The sequence below is a fragment of the Leptosomus discolor genome, chromosome 2 (genome assembly GCF_034619465.1).
Source record: "Leptosomus discolor isolate bLepDis1 chromosome 2, bLepDis1.hap2, whole genome shotgun sequence".
In the NCBI taxonomy this organism is placed as follows: domain Eukaryota; kingdom Metazoa; phylum Chordata; class Aves; order Leptosomiformes; family Leptosomidae; genus Leptosomus; species Leptosomus discolor.
In genome coordinates this window covers 124,625,128-124,644,949 of record NC_141392.1, presented here as the reverse complement: position 1 = coordinate 124,644,949, position 19,822 = coordinate 124,625,128, and the positions used below count along the sequence as shown (strand labels likewise).

Here is a 19,822-nt window from a genome sequence, read left to right as displayed (position 1 = left end):
AGACCTTACCCCGACCCCATCTTCTGTTACTGAGGACTCTATGAGGCAAAGGCATTTTTAGGCATACATTGCAGTTATCTTGCTGGATCTTAGGAAAAATACACCGGTCAGAAAAGGGAAGAGGATTTCTACTTCTGGAGGAAAAGGATTTTGTTTAGGCCTGCATCAATGTCTTACTCATCCCAAACAGAGTCTGTAGATGACATGTTGGCTTTTTTTGCACTGAGCCCTGTGGAATTGGATGCCAGTGTAGAAAGGGTGGACCGTGGCTTGTTTATAATGGGTAACTCTGGTTGTAGGCCTCTGCCCAAATAGGGACAATTTTGTGGAATGACCTCACAGAGATTTGAATTTTGAGTTTTGGATTCGTGTTTGAGCACTGTAGGAAGGTATATATTTAGTTACACCCAAATCAAAGGACACGTGTAGAAAAACAGGCAACACCACCACACAACAAGCACTTTCCCCTACCCATGCTTCTCCATCCAGCATGGCATCTCCCACCCACAGTCCTCTGCGGCTGCATCTCTACCAAGAACCAAGTATTTGCAGGGATTGTTCTCCAGCCCTGTAGCCAGCAGGCACAACCTGGCCCCATCCATACCCCATCTCTTGCCAGCCAAAGGTGGCCATGTCCACCTGCCTGTGGAAAATGGTCACTGCTCTGTGCTTACTCCCAAGCAGTCCTTGGGGACTGTTTGGCTCAGAGTTATCTGGTCCAAGCCAAAATCATATCAATGCCCATGCTAACAGGGCAACAGTGGTGATGATGGATGTCCATTGCTGGTGCCATTTCTGCTGGGCTCTCCAATGGATGTACCTGCTTGGCCCAAGCCAGCATGAAGGATCTTGCACTAACTTCTACTTCTCTTTCAAGGTTAGCAGTGCTACTTGTAGGATGAACTTTCAAATCTAATGAATCTCTTCTCCACTTTCAGTGGAGCCATGGGAGTTTTAGTCTCTTCAGTTATGTTCAGACCACTGTTGATCACATTTGAAAATCACACCCCTGGGCAATTAAAGGCTGAAGGTTCCCTTTCTAACTTGGTTGCCCCAGCTAAGAAGGTTACTTTAATCTTTGAGGCCTGAGTGGGAAGGGGACTGAGTAAGAAGTAACCTGTTCATTTGTTGTCCTGTAGATAACGGCCTTGTTTTGAGATCGCAAACCATTCCTCAACAAGTCCTGGTGCCTTGGGATATTTCCTACCCTATGAATATACCTAACAGGACATTTTAGACAGTATGTAGGTCTTAGCATATCCATTATTCATAACATATTATTGGTTAACTATCTTCCTGTCATCAGGGGAAAATTAACTGAGAAATTTATCTCCACATCAGACTTAACTCATTATCACCCACACAAGAAACAACTCACTCAGGTGCAGAAGTGTTTAACTTGAGGTTGGCTCATCCCAAACCCACTCAGCTCGACAGGGAATGCCTTCTCTGGGCAATGAGGACAATGGCTAACCCACCCCTGCTGCTTGTCCTCCAATACCCTGCAAAGACCAGTTAAGTTTTCTAAAGGATGTGACAAGAAAAAGCATCTTAGAGTCCCCCTGCAATAAAGGACAAGCCCGGATCATAAATGGCCCCCAGACAAGGTACAGAAAGAGTGAGGACATGATAAAACAGAGAGGACTTTGCTTTGGGAGGGACAATAAGATTTGGCTTTGTCATTTGTGAATGCCACCAGAACAACTCTTCAGCTAACACACATCTGTAGTGAGATGTCTAAAATCCTTTTTAGTGCCTAACTTGTATCTATCTGGTTAAAAGAGCAACCCCCTCGAAAAAAATGAAGCTAATCTTGCTTTTTCTTAAATATATGAGCAGCTTCAGACTGCTTATTGAGGGCTGCAGGGAGTGCAGACACTTTAGAAAATCCCAGAGATTTCAACAGGACTTTGCATAATGAAGGCTTACGCTGCAAATCTCTTTCAGATCAACAGCAGGGTTATAGAGGAGACGGGCACAGCATCAGTAGATAGACGGTCTTTTTTGTGGGGGGAAACCCTGCGCTGAAAACTGCAGCCTCATGCAGGCAAATTCCCAGCGAAAGCTTTGCGTAAAGAACTCGTGACATGAGTGGAAGGACGTTAGCAGTTCTGCTAAATCTCATTAAGTCTTAAAGTAGCCACATGAAAAAATTAAGAAAGAGAAAACCTCTTTAAGAGGAGATTTATGCTGAAAAACTGAAATCCCTCTCACCTCACTCACTGCCTAGGAGTTGGGTGTCTCCTTTAAGCTGATTATGTGTGCTCCTTTCCATTCAGTGCAGAGGAACAGGCACCTCTGCAGGGTGAAGTGGGTTAAGGATGGTTTATTCTGCAAGTGAGGTGGATTATCTGCCAGGAGCAATTATGAAATGAAGATCTGGGTTGCTGGGCTTTTTTTGTTGTTGTTAATATTATGTTTCCCCCTGCAAATACACCATATTTAAACCAGGGGAAGTCCTCTGGCCAGTGCTGTCCAGCAGTCTGAGAGAGATGGACACCCTTTCATCCCATCCTCTCCTAAATCTTAAAGACTGTTAAAGTGAGCGAGGGACAGGGCTGCATCCTTTTCAGAGTCCCACCACCTGCTTTTGCCTGACCCTAAGCATAGGTCTAAATTCATCATCCAGCTTCTGTCTCGATTCCCTGGAGAAAGGTGCTGCTGGAGGGGAAGCACCTCATCTCACCTCATTCAGCTGCTTTAGATGTGTGTGGATCCATGTTTTGGAGGCATCCTTCTTCCCTCCCTCACCTTCCACTGACTCTCTTTTGGGCTCACCCAGCTGTGGTTGTAGCAGATGAATCACAAAGGGCCTGCAGACCAACACTAGCTCCTTCCATATGCAGATTCAGGAGCTGATGTTGACCCATTTGTCCCAGCAGCCACAGCACACAGTACTCCAGCTCAGGCTCTCAGCTTGCTCCTTCCAGGTCAGATCTGCTCACCTGACGGAGTACACGGAGTTCTTACCACTTTTCTCTCTGTGCTATTTTCTGCCCTTCCCAAGTCATCGGGCAATGACAGCCAAGCTGGGATCTGGTCTGCCTTGTGCTAGGGATATGATGAAGGAACAAATCCTGACCTTCATGAAATCCCAGGGATGTCACTGAGGCTGGGACTTGACCTCAAATTCCAGCTCCAGAACTTCTGCTGCTGGTGGTGTCAGACCATGCAGGAGACGCTAACTCTTGTGTGAGCAGGGGCTCATTAGTGAAACCGGTCTGTTCTTTGAGTGCTGAAGAAGCAATAAACAGAGGTTCTACCCAACCAAACAGGTACCTCTTGGGGTAAAATCAAAGAATCATAGAATGGTTTGGTTTGGAAGGGACCTTGAAGACCATCCAGTTCCAACCCCCCTGCCATGGGCAGAGACACCTCCCACCAGACCAGGTTGCTCCCAGCCCCATCCAACCTGGCCTTGAGCCCTGCCAGGGAGGGGGCAGCCACAGCTTCTCTGGGCAACCTGGGCCAGGGCCTCACCACCCTCACAGGGAAGAATTTCTTACTAATATCTGACCTAAATCTCCCCTCTTTCAGTTTGAAACCGTTAACCCTCCTCCTATCACTACCCTCCCTGATCAAGAGTCCCTTCCCACCTCTCCTGCAGCCCCCTTTCAGCACTGGAAGGCCGCAATAAGGTCTCCCCGGAGCCTTCTCTTCTCCAGGCTACACAACCCAAACTCTCACAGCCTGTCCTCACAGGGAGATGCTCCATCCTTCTGATTGTCTTCATGGCTGTCCTCTGGACCCACTTGAGCAGGTCCATGTCTTTCCTGTGCTGAGGACCCCAGAGGGGTCTCATGAGAGTGGAGTAGAGGGGTAGAATCACCTCCCTCAACCTTCTGACCACACAGCTTTTGATGCAGCCCAGGACGCGATTGCCTTTCTGGGCTGTGAACGCACATTGCTGGGTCATTGTTGAGTTTCCTGCAAGGCATTTTCTTTCTTCCACCCACCCAAAAGATATGGAAACCAGGAAATTAAGCATTAGTTTGATTGCATCCCCTTCTACTAGTCCTCGCAGTGCTCCCCTACTCACTCCAACCACAAAAGGCAAGATCAACCCTTCCTGTCACCATGCTCCTAAACATCTCTGGAGGAGATGCTCTAGGTTTGAGTTAAGACTCCAGTGTATTCACTCTTCTTATCGCAACAACTATCTTAACATGGGAAGAAGGAGAAAAAAGCAAAACTTCCTGGTAGCCATTCCAGTAAATACCTTTCTAAAGCTTCTTAAATAGGAGAAGGAGACATTAGCTGACCCATTTGGAGAAAACTGGAGCCTGGCTTGGGTTCCTGGACTGGGCTTGGCATTGCAGACTTAAAAGCAGGGAGGACTGGGGCTTGGAGGAGGCATGTGTGCCATATAAAATGGTAAACTGACCTCGTTCTAGCACTGAATAAACCTGTAAGAGACTGTGTGAACCGTATGGAAATAGCTGGAGTCTAGACATATCAGCACAGGCTGTACCTGGGTTTATAAGCCCTGCTGTGGGCTGATTTTCCCGTGTGCACCCCTTAGTGAGACATTGGATACTGCCCCTGTTTAGAGACAGGACTGGCCTCTTCCTGTGCAAGCCACGCTCACATAGACACGGTGAGCCAGGAGACACTTGACTTGATTTTTAAACACGCTGCCTTCCTAACAATATCCATCTTCCTTTGGTTTCTGCCTGCTTTAAGGGAAATCTTTGATGCTCCCTTTCATAACGGCTCCTCTCAGCATTTAATTTCCTTTTACATAATTATGTGTACTGGCTGGGAGGAGGAGGAAGATGGAAGCACCGAACAGGCACGGAGCTCTAGGAAACCTTGCACCTGAGTCAGGAGCGCTGAGCAAGCTCCGCTGCTTGTATGCATCAGCAGTGCCCGCTGCTCAGCATGCAGCCCTGAGATGCGCGACCGCATCTCCGGCACAGGCAGGGGGGAGGCAGGGAGAAGGTGCACCGGGGACCCTGAGAGCTCGGCTGCTAGAGCGTGGCAGGCAAAGAGCCCTCCAGGGCTCGGGGAGGCAGGCGGGGACGTGCACTGCCTTGGAAGAGACCGCAGCCTGCTCGGTGTGGTGGAGGAACGGAGGAACTGCATAGCTGAAGAAGGGAGGGGGGCGGGGGGGGGGGTGTTGGAAAATGATGCAGCTTGTTCACTGGATTAGGCAGCCATGCCTGGAAGTGGCCAACTGAAAGAGCCACAGATTTGAAAGCCTGGAGGGATTATTCGGCTGTGTCGTCTGACTTGCAGCACAACAGAGGCCAGCAAACTTCACCCAGTGCTTTCTGTAGCGAGTCCAACAATCTGCATAACGCCCTGGCAAGCCTCTCAGGTTGTGATTTATATATTTTCAGTAGGCTTAATAACGTTGGGAGCGGCAGGAAAAGGGTGCTGGCAAATGTGAGCAGTTCTAGCTAGAGTTGTAGAAAGGCATGTTCATCATGTCAGCGCTTTGGAGGCCTGCAGAGCTTGTGACGAGAGCTTTCAGAAAAAGACTGCATAAATAGGAGAAGGGAGGCCTCTATAAACAACTGTGTTGGACGTGCTTAAAGTATGGAGGAAAGGAAAAGCAGTCTGACTTACTGATGCTGTAGATAGTGGTGACCTTGGTCCAACGAGCAAAATTTAACCCTGAAGAACTGCCCAGTTCTAATCTCAGCTCCAAGAAGCTCCTCAGGTCTGTCAGAAATGGCATGCCACAAACAGGCTGTCTTTGGGAAGCTGAGCATCATCCCTGGTACGTGAATTGAGCAGGGGCTGAATAACCCAGCAGCTCATCAGCTGATACCCCTGTTGGTCCTTGGAAAGGACAATTTTCCCTCGAGCTGGTGACCCTTAGGCAGCCAGCGTGCTCATGGGCATGGGCTGGTAGAGCTGTTCGCCCCAGGGCTGGGACAGGGGCATATGCCTCTCAGCTGGGGTGCATGCCCCGTGCTCAGGACATCATCGCAGCAAAGGACATCAGAATTGGGAAACTACCCTCCGTGGTTGCTTCCAAGCCTCTGCTCATCTATCTACCTTTGCAATGCTGATTGCACTACGTCTCTGTCCCTACGCAATCCCCTACACTGCCTTCCCCCCTCTCTTTTCCTCGACTTGCTGAGAACCATGGTACCAAGGACTAAACCTTAATTCCTGAGCACTCTTCAGGAAAGGTCCTACAGCCTTTAGCTGTTAAAACCCCCCTGTGCTTCACACCATCAGAGCATTGCACGGGCATTGAGCTGCTTGTCCTCACAATACAAATCTGGCCAGTTTTATCATCCTGTCTATGTAAGGAGGGAAACCGAGGCAGGGAATGATTGTGTTCACCAAGTGCCAGGCGGCAAATGAATGGTGGCACTTGCCACAGCAGCAGAGACTGCCTATCCCCTTCCTGATAACACCAACATTTCTTTAGACTGGACTGTGTGCGGAAGAGATGTATCTTATCTTTTCATTGATACTGGTATTTTTCTTAGCGGAACAAGCAGAAATTTTACCCAGCGAACGCAGCGCGGAGCTGGAATGAGATTTGTCCCAAGTGGCAGCCCCTTACACACCAGGTTGCGTAGGGCGGACGGTTAGCAAAACATCCATCGGCAGCTGAGCATGGGATCAGAGGGGGGAGGCCGGGAGGATGGGGAGGGGGGGACGAGGGAGCCACTTACATGGTAATGTTTCTGCACGGTTCTTTTGGATCATTATGCAGAGCTGTAGCACCAGTTGAGGGGCGCTCTCGAGGAAAGTTTCCAGGAGGCGCAACATATTTACGTCTGCATATTCGTACATCATAGCCCAGTAGAAACGCCGCTGGTGTTCCTTCCGCCTCTGGCTCTGGATCCCCAGGTACATAGTTCGGATATACCTGCGGGAAACAGGAGGAAAAGCTGCGTGTGAGACGTGCATCAAAACCTGAGGAGGATGGGGCTGTGGGCCAGTTGTTTGGGAAGAGGGAGGTTGGCGGAGGGAAAGGGAATCTGGGGTAGCCACAGGTGTCTACGCCGTTCTAACACTAACTCCTGCAAGATCTGAGGACACTTTTGTATTGCAGGAGTGGGAAACCTTTGACTTGCACCACCCAAACGTGAAGCGGAAGGTTAGGAGATGCTCACGAAACACTTGCACAAGAAAACAACTCCCTCACTTTATTTTCATGACGAGGAGAAGCTACTTGACAAATACTGGTTATGCCACTTGGCAGTGGCTTGACAGACCGTCTAAGCACCTTCAGCACTCCAGCAAGGAGCCTCCCTCATGCACCCCAGAGATTTGACCCTATTTCATTACAGGTGGAGCAATGAGACATCACCTTCACCTTCAGACCCACAAATGCAAACAGCCACAGCTTGCCACTGGTTAGCTATTGAGACTTTGGGCAATATTGGACGAGAAGGAGGTGTCTCATGCATGAACAGGTACTGCCCTATCGCCTCTGTTTCCATATCAGGTCTGCAAGGAGACCTTCAAACCTTACCCTGGGGACACAAATTCCCTCCAGGGAACTTCTGGCCAACCTTTGTAAATGGAGGTGATCCAGTCAGGGTAGCACAAGGTGCACAGATGTCACAGGACTCATGGCATTTAAGAAAGGAAGCATCTTCTAACAGGGTCCTTTCTAATGCTTGCTGATATTAATGATCTAATATTGGGTCTTTTTCCTTCTCATCCTGAGCAGTGGCTGTAACCTTGTGCTCTGCAATTCAGGCTGGGATTTGTTTCACCTAACGCCGACGCTAAAGCTGGTCATCTGAGCTAGTCAATGGATAGAAATGTCCCCTCCCGGGACTGTTCATCTGTCCCGCCTCAGATGCCAGCATGACAGTGGGATGAAGTGCCTTCTGGAGGCTCTGGGAGGGGCTCACAGCACAAACTGGGGCTTTGCCAAAACGATTAGATCATTCTTTGCCACTCGGGGCGAGATTGCACAGCGAGGAAGAGCAGGAGGAAAGGACATAAGCCTCGACAGCCTCTGTATCTCCAAATTACATCCAGGGACAGGGTGCTGGGAGAGAAGCAGAGGTACCTCTGCAAGCCCTGTCCTTTCTCAGCCACCTCGTCATTCCTTCCCCTTCGCAGTTCGCAAGCTCAGAAGATGAAAAATCCCGAAAGAAGACACAAGGACACAAAAATGACGCAGGAAAGCCACCAGATGGGGCTCGACACTCGAGAAAAATGCTACGCCAGTCACATAAGACACTGGTGACACTGGTGCAACATCCCTAGCAGAGCCCGAGCGGGGTGGAAATGCCCGTGGAGCCACCTGCTCCTCTATGGAGACCAGTCCTCCTCTCACCCAACCCATGCCCAACGCCACCGTCTGTACCCAGCATTTCCCTGAAGCTGCAGGATGACACAGGAATCCTGCCTTCTCCTCATGCATACAAGAAATTAAGTAAATGTAGTTTAGCTTGGAAAGGCAAAGTTGGGGAGAGGGAGTCGTAATGGCTCAAGGAGAAAGGGGAGAAAGGGAGCATGCAACTGGTTTTTATAATATCAGCGACGCAGGGCCACCAAAACCCAAGGTGTTGGTGCCCATAGGGTGCTGCCCGTAGGCAAAGAGAGCATCATCACCTCTGCCAAACTCTTTCCAGAGAGATATTCACCAAATATATGCTGTAATCTTGCACGGCCTCCCCTTCTCAGGAGCTCCCATTCCTGCTAGTACATGAAACCTAAATTCATCTTCTGATGGTTAAGCAATTTCTCAGCATCCCAGCCACAGACAGAGAAGAATTTATTCATTTTACCTGTTTGCACATAGGTACTATGTAAACCCTTCTTTTCTCCAGCCTAAAAAACCGCCAATTTCTTTCAGTCCCTTCTCGCAGCTCATATTTTCTAGACCTCTACTCTTCTGCATTGCTGTCCCCACCAGCTGTCTCCAGTTTTTGGTTATTTTTAAGACTGTCTTTACTTTTCCAAGCACTCCAGGTTGGCAGAACCAAACTATAACAAAGGCATTGAGTCAGTCAGAAAGAGTAAGAAACTAATAGAAGGGACAGCATGTCCTGCAATGACATCTCCTTGATCTGTAGGGATTCACCACCATCCACACAGTTTAAGCATGAATGTTTCTAACTGGCCACAGTGAGAGGATGTACCCCCTATTCAAGGAGGCAGCATGCATAAAAGAACATAAAAATGTGTTGGATTAATATAATGCTGGAGGGGAATAATGCTGATGCTGTCTCCATCGATGGCCAGAACAATGGCGATGACAGCAACATCAAATTCTCTTGACTGTTGAGCCCTCAGCAAAGATCATCTGTATTGTGCCTCTTCCATAGATGGGGAAACTGAGTCATGGAACACCAAAAGGCTCTCCCAAAGCCTTTTGGCATCAGAACCCAGATCTTTTAGTGCTGTCCACAGCCTCTAAACACCGCAACACAAATCTGTGAGTGGAGTCCCACTCTGCCTGCTGATGGTCCTCCATCCAGGGTGGGCATACTTCCTTGAAACCGTAAAGCCCAGCCCTGCCTAATCTGATCTGTGCTGGAAGACCCAGATGGACAAATCTGTCCCTATCCGACTGCCACATGGGACTGTGACCTCAGAAATCCCTTGGCATACCATTGGCCAGCAAAGTGTCAGAGCCTCCTAAGTGAGCAGCACGTAAGTAAAACAGCTCCAAGGACCATTCGCAGCTGAAGGGAAATGAACTTCCCTTTGTACTCTCTTTTCAGTCCATGCAAAAATATGGTGCTTTCTCTTCAGCATCTTCCAGACTCAAACCTGATAAAGAGAGGAAAGGGAGGACTAAAAACCCATTCCTCCTTGATGCCAGTCAATTGTCAGTTTTCAGCAGAGAAAGCACAAGAGTAACTGGGAACAGCAGTATTTCTACCTGGTAGGCTTTCAACGAATAATAAATACCTGTCTAATTAATCAATATAAAATTTCACCCAGCTGTAACATTGGTAATGCTTAACCCTACTTTTGAACACAAAAGTACAGCACTGGTATAAGCAGTTTTATTCCAGTATATCTGTTTCTTTGTGGTATTTTATTTATTTGTTTGAGGGCTTTTTCCTACCTTTACTAACACTGGTTAAGTGTAGACAAACTCTGAAGGAAAAAAAAAAAATCAATGTCATTTTGCCTGAAATTTGTTGTTCTCGGTCAAGCTGGTAGCAAACAGGATTCTATAATTAGACTTTCAAATCCATATTCAGGCCTGATCTTCAATCTTTAGCAACACGATGCTTCCTCTTATGTCAGTGAAAGCCATTCACCACTCTGCTTTTGAAAATCAGGCTAATTTATTTATTTAAGAGCTTAATTTTGGAAACAGGAGCCTAACTTTGGGCTTTTTATTTTTTGAATGCTGGCTATTTTTATATACGAGTGTGTGTATTTGTGTGTATGCATGTATTTTTAGTTCTAAGTCCCATCATGGCTTCAAGAGCTAGAACTAATTTGGCGTTGGGAGGGGGATTCGGGGTGATTTTCTTTAAATGCACAAAGGATTGGCTGTCCCCTCTGCACTGGCAGGGTTCCCAGAATTCCTGTTGGTATAATTACCCTCACGCTTATTTACTACGTATGTCGCAGCAGCACACAAACTGCGCGGGGCAAAGTCACCGCTGTCCCTGCGCCAAAGCACGTTTTTAAGAAGCCAAAGCTATTGGCTCTAGAAATGTGGTCAAATAACCTTTGGAGAGAGCCCCAGGATGCCACCAGGAGGGAGAAGAAGAGGTGCTCCTACTGTAAAATAAACCAACCCTGCCCTAAAGTGCTATGGAAAAAGATGCTTCATGTGAATGACAGGGACTGCTCCGCTGTCTCAGCAAGGACTGTAGCAGAAATGTCCAGGGATAAGATTATGGAGTCAGAGGCTCTGCCTGTATCATTAAACAAAGCAGACCAACACGTACCTTTGTCCTCGGCCAACTGGCATGACTTGACTCCACGTGGCTATGTCCACGCTGGTTGGCCTTGGCCAAAATTGCCAGAGACTGTGCTGACAATTTAACAGGGTGAACTATTACAGGATCGTGCCTGCGCCTTGGCACTGCTCGATTTACAGAGGTGGCTCTGAACATCACCAGCAGAAAGTGTAGGAGGATGCCTCAGGCAACAGGCTGGCTTGAAATGAAGAGGCTGCTAATGTGTAAGAGGGTTGCAGAAGCGTGGAAAAGCACGTCAGCACAGCCCCTGGGCTATGTTTTGAGGAAAGGAAAGAAAAGTCCTGATGGCCTGTCCCACACAACCACAAGCTGACCAAGGCCAGGAAGCTCAGACTATATCTACAATAGTCAACAAAGGCCAGGGGCCTGATCACTTTCCTGAGGCCAATGGACCAAGACTGACCACAGAAATGAACTACCTTTTCCTCCAAAACCAGGTAGCTGCCTTCATACTCCATATCAGGAATGATCCCTGGCCCCTGTGGAGTTATGGACCCTGCCCAGGTTCTGATATACTTGGGAGAGTGCTAGTAAGCCTTGACCAATCTAGTGATTATACTAATAATTTAGCAGCATGATGAAATTACAGTGCCCGTGAGCAGGCCTTGAAATTGCCTGGTGTACTAGTATATGTATACAGAAAGACAGAAAGGAACAGGATTTGAGGTACTCAGCCCACTCCCAACAGCCCCAGGTTGGGAAACTCTTCTTGACTAAGCAGAGCCAAGCCTACTACTGCTTTCAGAGAAGCAAACCCTGGCTTGAAAAACAGCAGGACACATTTGAGAAGTCAGAAACAGACCTGTAGGGAACGGAGGAGCTCAGAAAACGAACTCTGCTGAGTAGGTTGCAACTTACACCTGCAGCACCTTACATGGCCCTTTGGATGAACACGATTTATCAAGGAAGGCAACAGGTACAACACCCTTCCCAGCATCTCATTAACCTCCTCCACTTCTCTCTGGACAACCGTACTTTGCCAAGGCAGTACGGTTAGATCCTAGGTGTCATGGTAGCAACACACACCGTATGGATGGACACCATCATCTCCCTCACCATTCCGTGGCACCAACCTTCTCCCTGATGCTCACTCCTGGAAGAAGAGGGATGGGTCGAGTGCGTTACTGAGCTGACGGCTCACCCTCCTGCCGTCTCCTCCACAGGCGCTCCTTCTAACTCTTGCAAGGGGCCATTATCCTTATGCACTAGAGGGTGTTTACAGTTTAAAAGCCCACTCCATGGAAGGGAGGAAATGAGGACACGTGCAACTGCTCGGCTGGAAGGCTTGCAGCGGAGGCTGCCTGAACGTACCCTTAAAACGGGGTTATGTAAGGCCAGATCTCAGCTGGAGTGAGCTGGCATCCACAGGGCTCGAGCAATTTACACCAGCTGCGGCTTTGGCCCGCTTTTTTAATTTTAATGAATTATTTTCATTCTAACGGGTATAAAAGGAATATAAGATGCAGCGCTCAAGCAACAGGGGAGCATGAAAGTAAAATGCCGTCTATTAAAAAAATCAAAATCAAACTTACAGTTGCCATCACAATTAACGTGCTCAATATCAACATTTGTTAGTGATTTTTTTCTTCATTATAATGTTGCAAGTTAGCGATAAGGATTCACAGATGGATAATTATTGTTCCTAGTTCGAGTATCAAAAGTAGCAACTATGGGGCCCCATCCAGGTGCCAAAATACCACAGCTTCATCTGGCTGCTTCCACAGCATCAAACTCCTCCAGAACAAGGGGCTGAATCCAAACTGACCCTAGGGAATGGTTCCTGGCCTGGGCTAATCCTCAAAGGGTATGTAGGACTTACTTACACCACTGCTAGCTGTGCGGGATGAAAGCCATCCTGGGAACCATTGCTAAACTGGGAAAGATCGCTTGCCATCTCAAAAGCAAGAAAGGGCACCTTAAGTCTTCTCGTAGGACTAAGCAAGCAATGCACAAACCCTTTAATCCAGCATCCTCACAGGTCATCCCAACCCCAAGTGACTAGATCTCTCATCATTTTGATGGCCTTCATCCTGATTTTCAGAACCAGGATTCTCAGAGCTTTCTGAAATCTTGCCACTTTTGGCATTTCTTCATATGGTTTATACCAAAGAATGAGTAAAAACGCAACAAGAAGTGTGTCTATCGAGTGTTTCAGTCTTTCTGTCTTGCAATTTCTGCCCTCTTCCGCCTGGTAAACATGCTTCAGTGTTCAACTACCCCTTATCTAGTTAATTGCTTCTATCGGCTCCTACTAAACAATTAATAAACTCCATTCCATGCCTTGTCTTGCTCATTGAAGGAGAATGCCACTGAACACAAAACAAGCTTATTCCATGCCTTAGAGACACTTAAAAAGCTTAAATGTGTGGCATGACATCATCCACGAGTTGTGTAGACTAGTAGGTCAGAGAGGACACTCCTTTCTTTGGACACAGAGTTTATTGTCATCTCAGCCCTGAACCTGGAACTCCAGTATGAGACTTTATCCACCTCCTCAGTTATCACAACATCACTGCGATCCAGGATCAGGCTTAGGAGTCGCTCACAAGATTACACAACGGTGATTTCATCAAGGTGAGAAAATTGGATTTCTTGGCCTATATTAACATTTTTGAGTCAAACTCAAACCGGTGCTTGCTTCAGTCTTCCACGTTTTCTAGCATCCAGACATTCCTGCTGGCTTGCTCTTTCCTTATCCCTGCTTGAAAACTTCTCTGAGTGACATTCTCAAAAGCATTAGCCAAGATCTGTTCCCTTTAAAGCCAAAGGGGTCGGGTCAAGTCAAACTTTCTGAATACCCCTAGTTCACAGACATGATAACCACCACTTCAGGGAAAATACCGGTCTATGTGAATTCAAAATGCTCTTCTTTAAATGCATGTATTTGAGAGGGGATGACACTTGAATGTCCATTTATATCAGAAAGTCTTGTTTTTTGCGAAATAGTATTTGCAACTGAAATATCAACTAGAAAGAATGACAGTGCCAGTTTTCTGCTGTGCGGGAGAAACTAATAATTTAATATTCTTAGCCAGTTTAAAGCTGTTTTAAAGCACAGATGGCTTTACTATACACCCACCATGAAAGAGGCATCTGAATTATTTTGCAAACAGTACATTGGGGAGGATCATATCATAAAGTAATAGAATAATTAAGGTTGGAAGGGACCTCTAGAGGTCTCTGGAGCAAGCCTCCCCTCCGACTTTGAAGCTAGAGAAGGTTGGTCATGGCCTTGTGCATCTCAGTTTTGAAAACCTCCAAGGATGGAGACGCCACAGCCTCTCTGGGCAACCTGTTCCAGCACTTAACCACAATCATTGCAGAAATGATTTTCAGCCCGAGATCATTTTCACTATTTAAAGAAAGTCTACAAATCAACCGCTCCTTGAAAAGAGTCAATTCCATCAAACAGTTGGGAGAGACACAATAAAATAATAATGCTGCAGGATTTTTAGGATCCAATTCCTGCAGCTTGGATGTTTACAGGCTGATTTAACTTGTGGCTGATAATTTGGGGGCTCTCATACACAAAACAGGGAGCTGTGGTTGATAATTTCAGAGTAATGTTCCCAGTTCCTCTGAAACTATTGCTTTGGTTGCAAAGCCAGCCAAATGGGACGTATATCTAAATCACCTCCTCTGCGGCATCGCTCATGGTCTTTGTTCAATTCCCTTTTTACTGATGGTTTAAGCAGATATTTGGGTCTGTGAGACCACGTGGCAGAGCTGCAGGTGTGCATTTCATCCTGCTGGCAGGTACCAGGGTCATAACCTCCAGCAGATGCATGGGGCAGAAAACTGGGGCAAGAGCATCACTGCAGCTAAAGCTCCAGAGACCAAAAACGCGTGAGCTGCCTGTACCCGTGTTGCTCAATCTGGCGGACGTTTCTGGGATTCATCTTTGTGACGATTCCCCTTTCTCAGCTGCAGAGTAGTTTCCTCTGACTCGCAGACTGAAAGATCACAACCAAAAGAAGAGAAACAAATCACAAGAAAGTGCTAGCCCTAAATGGACCCACTTTCTGGCACTCATTTTCAAACTTTCCCAAATCTGGGGGAAATCCAGTTACTGAAATATCCGTGCTTAGCCAGAGCCTGGTTAGCATTTCTTTATTTGCAAAAATAGTCATGAATGTGTTATTGGTGTATTCATTACAACCCCAGTTTTGCAAGCAGCTCTGCCCAGGCAGCCTCTCTTTGCCTGCATCCCATGGGCTGTGGGACTCCCCTGGATATCCAGGTTGCAGAATCCCTATTTCCAGGTCTTTGCCCAGTAAATCAATACAGAATCAGAGAACAGCTTTGTAGCGGGAGCTACTACAGTTTCCAGCCAGGCTCGTAGAAATCGTGTTTATGTTTGTACTTGTCAATTATTTTGTGAGGTGTAGAGTCCTAAAACAGAAAAATACCCCAAAGACCTCTTCAGCACCAGGGTATGAATGCTGTTTTCTGACTTTAATATGGGAAGCATCTCTGTGCTGCATAAAGGAGCAGGCAGGGTAGCAGGGGCTGCTGGAGAAGGTACCAAAGTGATGGGTGCTGCAGACTCATGTCACAGAATCTATCACACATGGGATGGTCTCGCATCCTAGCACTGAGCCAAATGCTCTCTTTTATCACAGATTCGCCCCCAAAATTCGTTATGAATGCCGAAGTCCCAGTCCCTTTCCTGTTTTACACATACTTATTTACTTAATGTGTACTCCCAATACCTAGTGCTATCACCTCCGGCAAAGCCTTCTGTTTTAAATCAAAGCTGTTAAATAGCTTTACACAGTACAAAAAAAGTTGAACTCAGACTGAATTTTTGCTTCAAGTCTGTTTGAGATAATAGGGTTTAAAGTCAGGGCTCTCCTTTTGGAAATAAAACTGGTCTCTGTCCAGTAAGCCCTACAGGAACAGATGCAGCCAAAGGCCTTGAAAGTAAGCGGAGGTCTTTTGATTGAGTTGTCTTGGCTCCAAGCAAGGGAAGTTTCAGGGCAAATCCAGAGAAATGCCTGAGGGCTCCCAAAATGTGAGTATTCGAGGGCATGATGCCACAGGGACACATGGCAATAATCACCTTGCCTTTTCTATAGGATGGGCCACATTGCAGTACTCAACCCAGATGGTCTTGAGAGGTGATTTGGCATCACACGGACTCACCAGAGCCACAGGATATCTCGGGAGAGAAGAAGTTTGCATTGCTCTGGGAGGCCAGTAAAAGACAGGGACATATTGTCATCTCCTCACGGCTGTCTGCAAGCCTCCAAGATCCCTTGGTGGAGTAGAGTGGAAAGAAATGGCTTTAACTGGTTATGAATCCCCTGGAGATGGAAACATAATGTCGTGGTTTTCTTTTCCAAGGGATTCCCACTTCCTGAGTGATTTAACAAACCAGTTTAAGGTAGCAGGTCCAAAGATCTGAACAGAGACATCAGGTTGCCTGCAGTCGAAACCCTCAAAAAGCGATAACCCCAGAGCCAAAGAGGAACATGACTGGGAGCTGGTCCCCTCGCTCAGAGGGAAACATTTCCTATTCCCAGCTTCTGGCTGCTGAGGAGGATGAGGGGGTCACATCTCCCGCTGGGGAGATATGGGAACTGATACGCATTCTAGGATAGTATTCACTGAATTTACAGTATCTACTATCTCCCTGGCCATCAAGGTCACTGATATTGAAGCAGGACCTGAAATCACTAAACAAGACTCTTCTGTACAGCAAAGCCTCTCCTAACCCTGCCATGGACGGTGGCTTTGCAGAGCTGAGGAGATGGATGTTCTAGGAGGGACTCTGTCAGTGAGAGGGGATTTTTTAACAGCACACCAGAAAAACACCGGCCAGGAGCAGTTTAGGGGGAGAGGACCCCGCCTAGGAAAAGGGGGGCTGATTCCTGAGGACCTGGTGGGGCTGAAATAAAGCCCCTGCCTGCAGCAGACCTTCCAGGGTCAGAGCTGTAGGCTTGCTGCCAGCTGCAGGTTGCTCTCCCCACCACTTGCATCTCCTTCCCAGCGCACACCGCCGCAAAGCAAAGCTTCAGGGCTCCCCAGGACCAGCAAATCCTCTGGGTGCCACTCAGCAGTGATCAGGAATGCTGGGGTCCACTCCAGCTTTGTGAGGGACCGTCACAGACCTGGGACTAAACGTTCAGCAGCACGTCCCCAGCTTGTCTGTGCCGCAGGGGTCAAAGTCATCCCTGGAGCAAGGCTCCTGACGCGGCGGCTTTGCACGAGGGTTGAGACTGTCGCCTTCGTTTTGCCATCCGTTTGAGAAGAAGGAGCTAAAAATTGGGTGAGCGCCTGTGAAATCCTGGAAGAACAGCCTCAGATCCCGGCTATTTTTAGTTTCGCAGAAGCTGTGCATACATTAGCAAGGGCCTGCTTTCCTCTCCGGGTGCGCGCGGCTCCGAGAAATCACACGGCGTCCTCCCAGCTTGCCAGGAAGGAGTTTAACCCTTGTTGTCTTGCCACAGTTGGCCCCATACAGCTGCACCTTGATACGGACCCCGATGGGGACCGGAAGATGGGGTAGAAAGGTTTTCATGGCCATTTTGGCGCTAGTCAGGTGGCGGAAGAATTGGGGGTGTCTTTGCCCCATGGACCTTGTATCATTATATCTGGTGGGAGGAGCACGGATCTTTGGTATCAGCTGGGGACTGGAACGAAACTCCAGCACAGAAATGACATCTGACTCCCATCACTGTCAGCTCTTGCTGTGAAACAGCCACACGACGGGCTGAGAGGGGTAAGGAGGAGTGCAGAGCATTTGCAAGACCCAGGAGTTGATGCCTCAACTCCAATGACCTTCTGTGATGGCCACGATGGATGCCATTCACAAACCGCCCCACAAGTCACCCACCACGAGATGCTCAGTCTGAATCTGCGATCTTTTAGCCATGCAGCCTCCTGGGAAAAAAGACCTCACAGGCTCCTCAGAGGCTTGGTGTTGCATCTTCCTCCCACTGTCTGTGTCTCCACTGGTCCAGACACATCACGCCAGGAAAATCATCGCTTGGACCCACAAAGAGCCCATAAAGGGGATGAGGCCAGGGAGGGGACATGAGATCACAAGCTCGCTGAATGGCATGATGCCTTTGGACACACTATTAACAGAAAACAATTGCAATGTTTTATTTCTACATTTCTTCCTTCACGAAAGGACGAAAAGCAATGCCTGCACGAGATGCACGCGGGCGATCTCTGCGCTTCACACCCACAGTGCATGTCAGCTCCGCTGCCCGTGCACTTTAACATTTTCCAGCTCTTTAATATTTATTACCTTTGCTGCTTTGTATTACTCATCAGCTATTCCTGGCCAGAGGAAATGTACTGTCGGGTTCCGAAGCGTGTACGTACTCTGTTCTTTAAGGGGGCTATAAGTGCAACAGCAGCCTTTCAAACACGCACATGCTGCACTGCATTTGGGCATCGTGGCCTCCTGGGGCTTTCGAGGCATCGGGTACAAGAGAATCAAACGAGCCCAGCCATCCCCTCGCAGTGGCTTTTCAAAGGCCACAAGGATGGAGTAACCCATCAGGAGAGGAGACACAGCACTTTCGGAAGGCAGAGGAGCCCTTACCTCAACGTATTTGTGCTGATCCCTGCAGAAACATCCCTGTCCCCCTCAGCGTGCTTAGGAAGTTCACATGAGCATCCTTCCCTGCTTTTCTTGTAGTTATTTTACAAGTCTCCTCCCAGCCCTGTGATTAACCACGAGCCTGCCCGCATCTTTGCCTACTTGCAGTATTTCTTCCAGCTGCTTGGGGCTCGGGGCTCCCAGTAAGGATATAATACGACGAAGCAAGTCAAGCTACGCAGGAGCCTATGGGTGGCTGCACTGGCAGCTGTTTCATTTAATAGGTAACTCCTAATTAAGACTGACTCTAAATAACATGACAAAGAGGGCTGCTTTCTAGTGGTCACGTTCAGGAGAAGAAACAGCCCAGGTACAGTATTACCCAGTATTGCAGTAATTTTTCTTTTTTTTTTTTTTTTTCCCTCTTCTCCTACTAATTTAAAAGGAGTTTTCTGCTTGGAGCTTAATAAAAATGAGGCCACCTGACCACGTCCTCGCTCCACCACCCTCTGGGTACAGCTGAGCCTTCTTGTGCTGGCAGATAGTTTATCCAAGTGACACAAATGTGGTCACAGGAGCTTTCTACCAGCAAACAGCATCTGGGCTGCGAGGCATGGGATCCTGCAGCCCAGCCCAAGGGACGGATGTTCATGCATAGTTAGGTGCAGAAATGGAGGCAGAGAGGTTAAGTGACTGTCCCCGAGCTAGTGGGGGAAATCGTGGTGGAGGTTGGTGGTTTTTAATTCGGGAGGTCCTTGTCTCCCTGTCCCTGCTGGATGGGCTCCTTGTCTCCTGTCGGAAGTGCAAGGTGCCTGCCTAATACAAAAGAAAATACAGCCTTTCGTTTTCACGCACGTCCTTTCGACCTCCTGCTGCTCAAAATGCTTCCCCAGCCCAATCGAATGCCTCCTGCATGCCTGATACAGCCAACGCAGCTGCCCTGCACCGCGCGGAGGATGTTTGCATTAACATTGACTATCGTAAATGCTTAGACGAGATATATCCCAGAAGCACCAATAAATTGCTGAACACATTGATCTAGATGTGACTCAGGAGTCACCACTGAATAATCTCTTTAGGCACCTTCCTCTGGCTGAGCCTGGGCAGAGTTTCTGCTCTCATCAGCAAAGCAGTAGAGGTCTCTTCCATTTTACACTTCTCCAGGAGAAGGCCAGCTTAAATGACACATGGGGGCTATTGATTTCTGTAACGAATGAATGGCTTTCCCCCTTCTGCGCTCACACCCCCTCCCTCTCCTGTGGAATAATTCAGCAGCTCTGTCATTTACTGCCCAAATGCCTCTCCGAAGTGCAAACACGCAACCTTTCCCTGCTGGCATTGCATGCTGTCTCCAAAGCCCTGGCTGTGGCTCTTCTGTTTTCTCCTG

General features: G+C 48.0%; 1 protein-coding gene across 1 annotated transcript in view; it reads right to left on the bottom strand.

Moving 5' to 3' along the window:
- The window catches only part of XKR6 (XK related 6), a 191,679-nt gene that overhangs the window by 15,372 nt on the left and 156,485 nt on the right, over positions 1-19,822 (bottom strand). Inside the window, exon 2 of the mRNA XM_086461690.1 lies at positions 6,639-6,835. Coding sequence (XP_086317816.1) covers positions 6,639-6,835 — 197 coding nt within the window. The remainder of the gene's footprint in view (positions 1-6,638; positions 6,836-19,822) is intronic.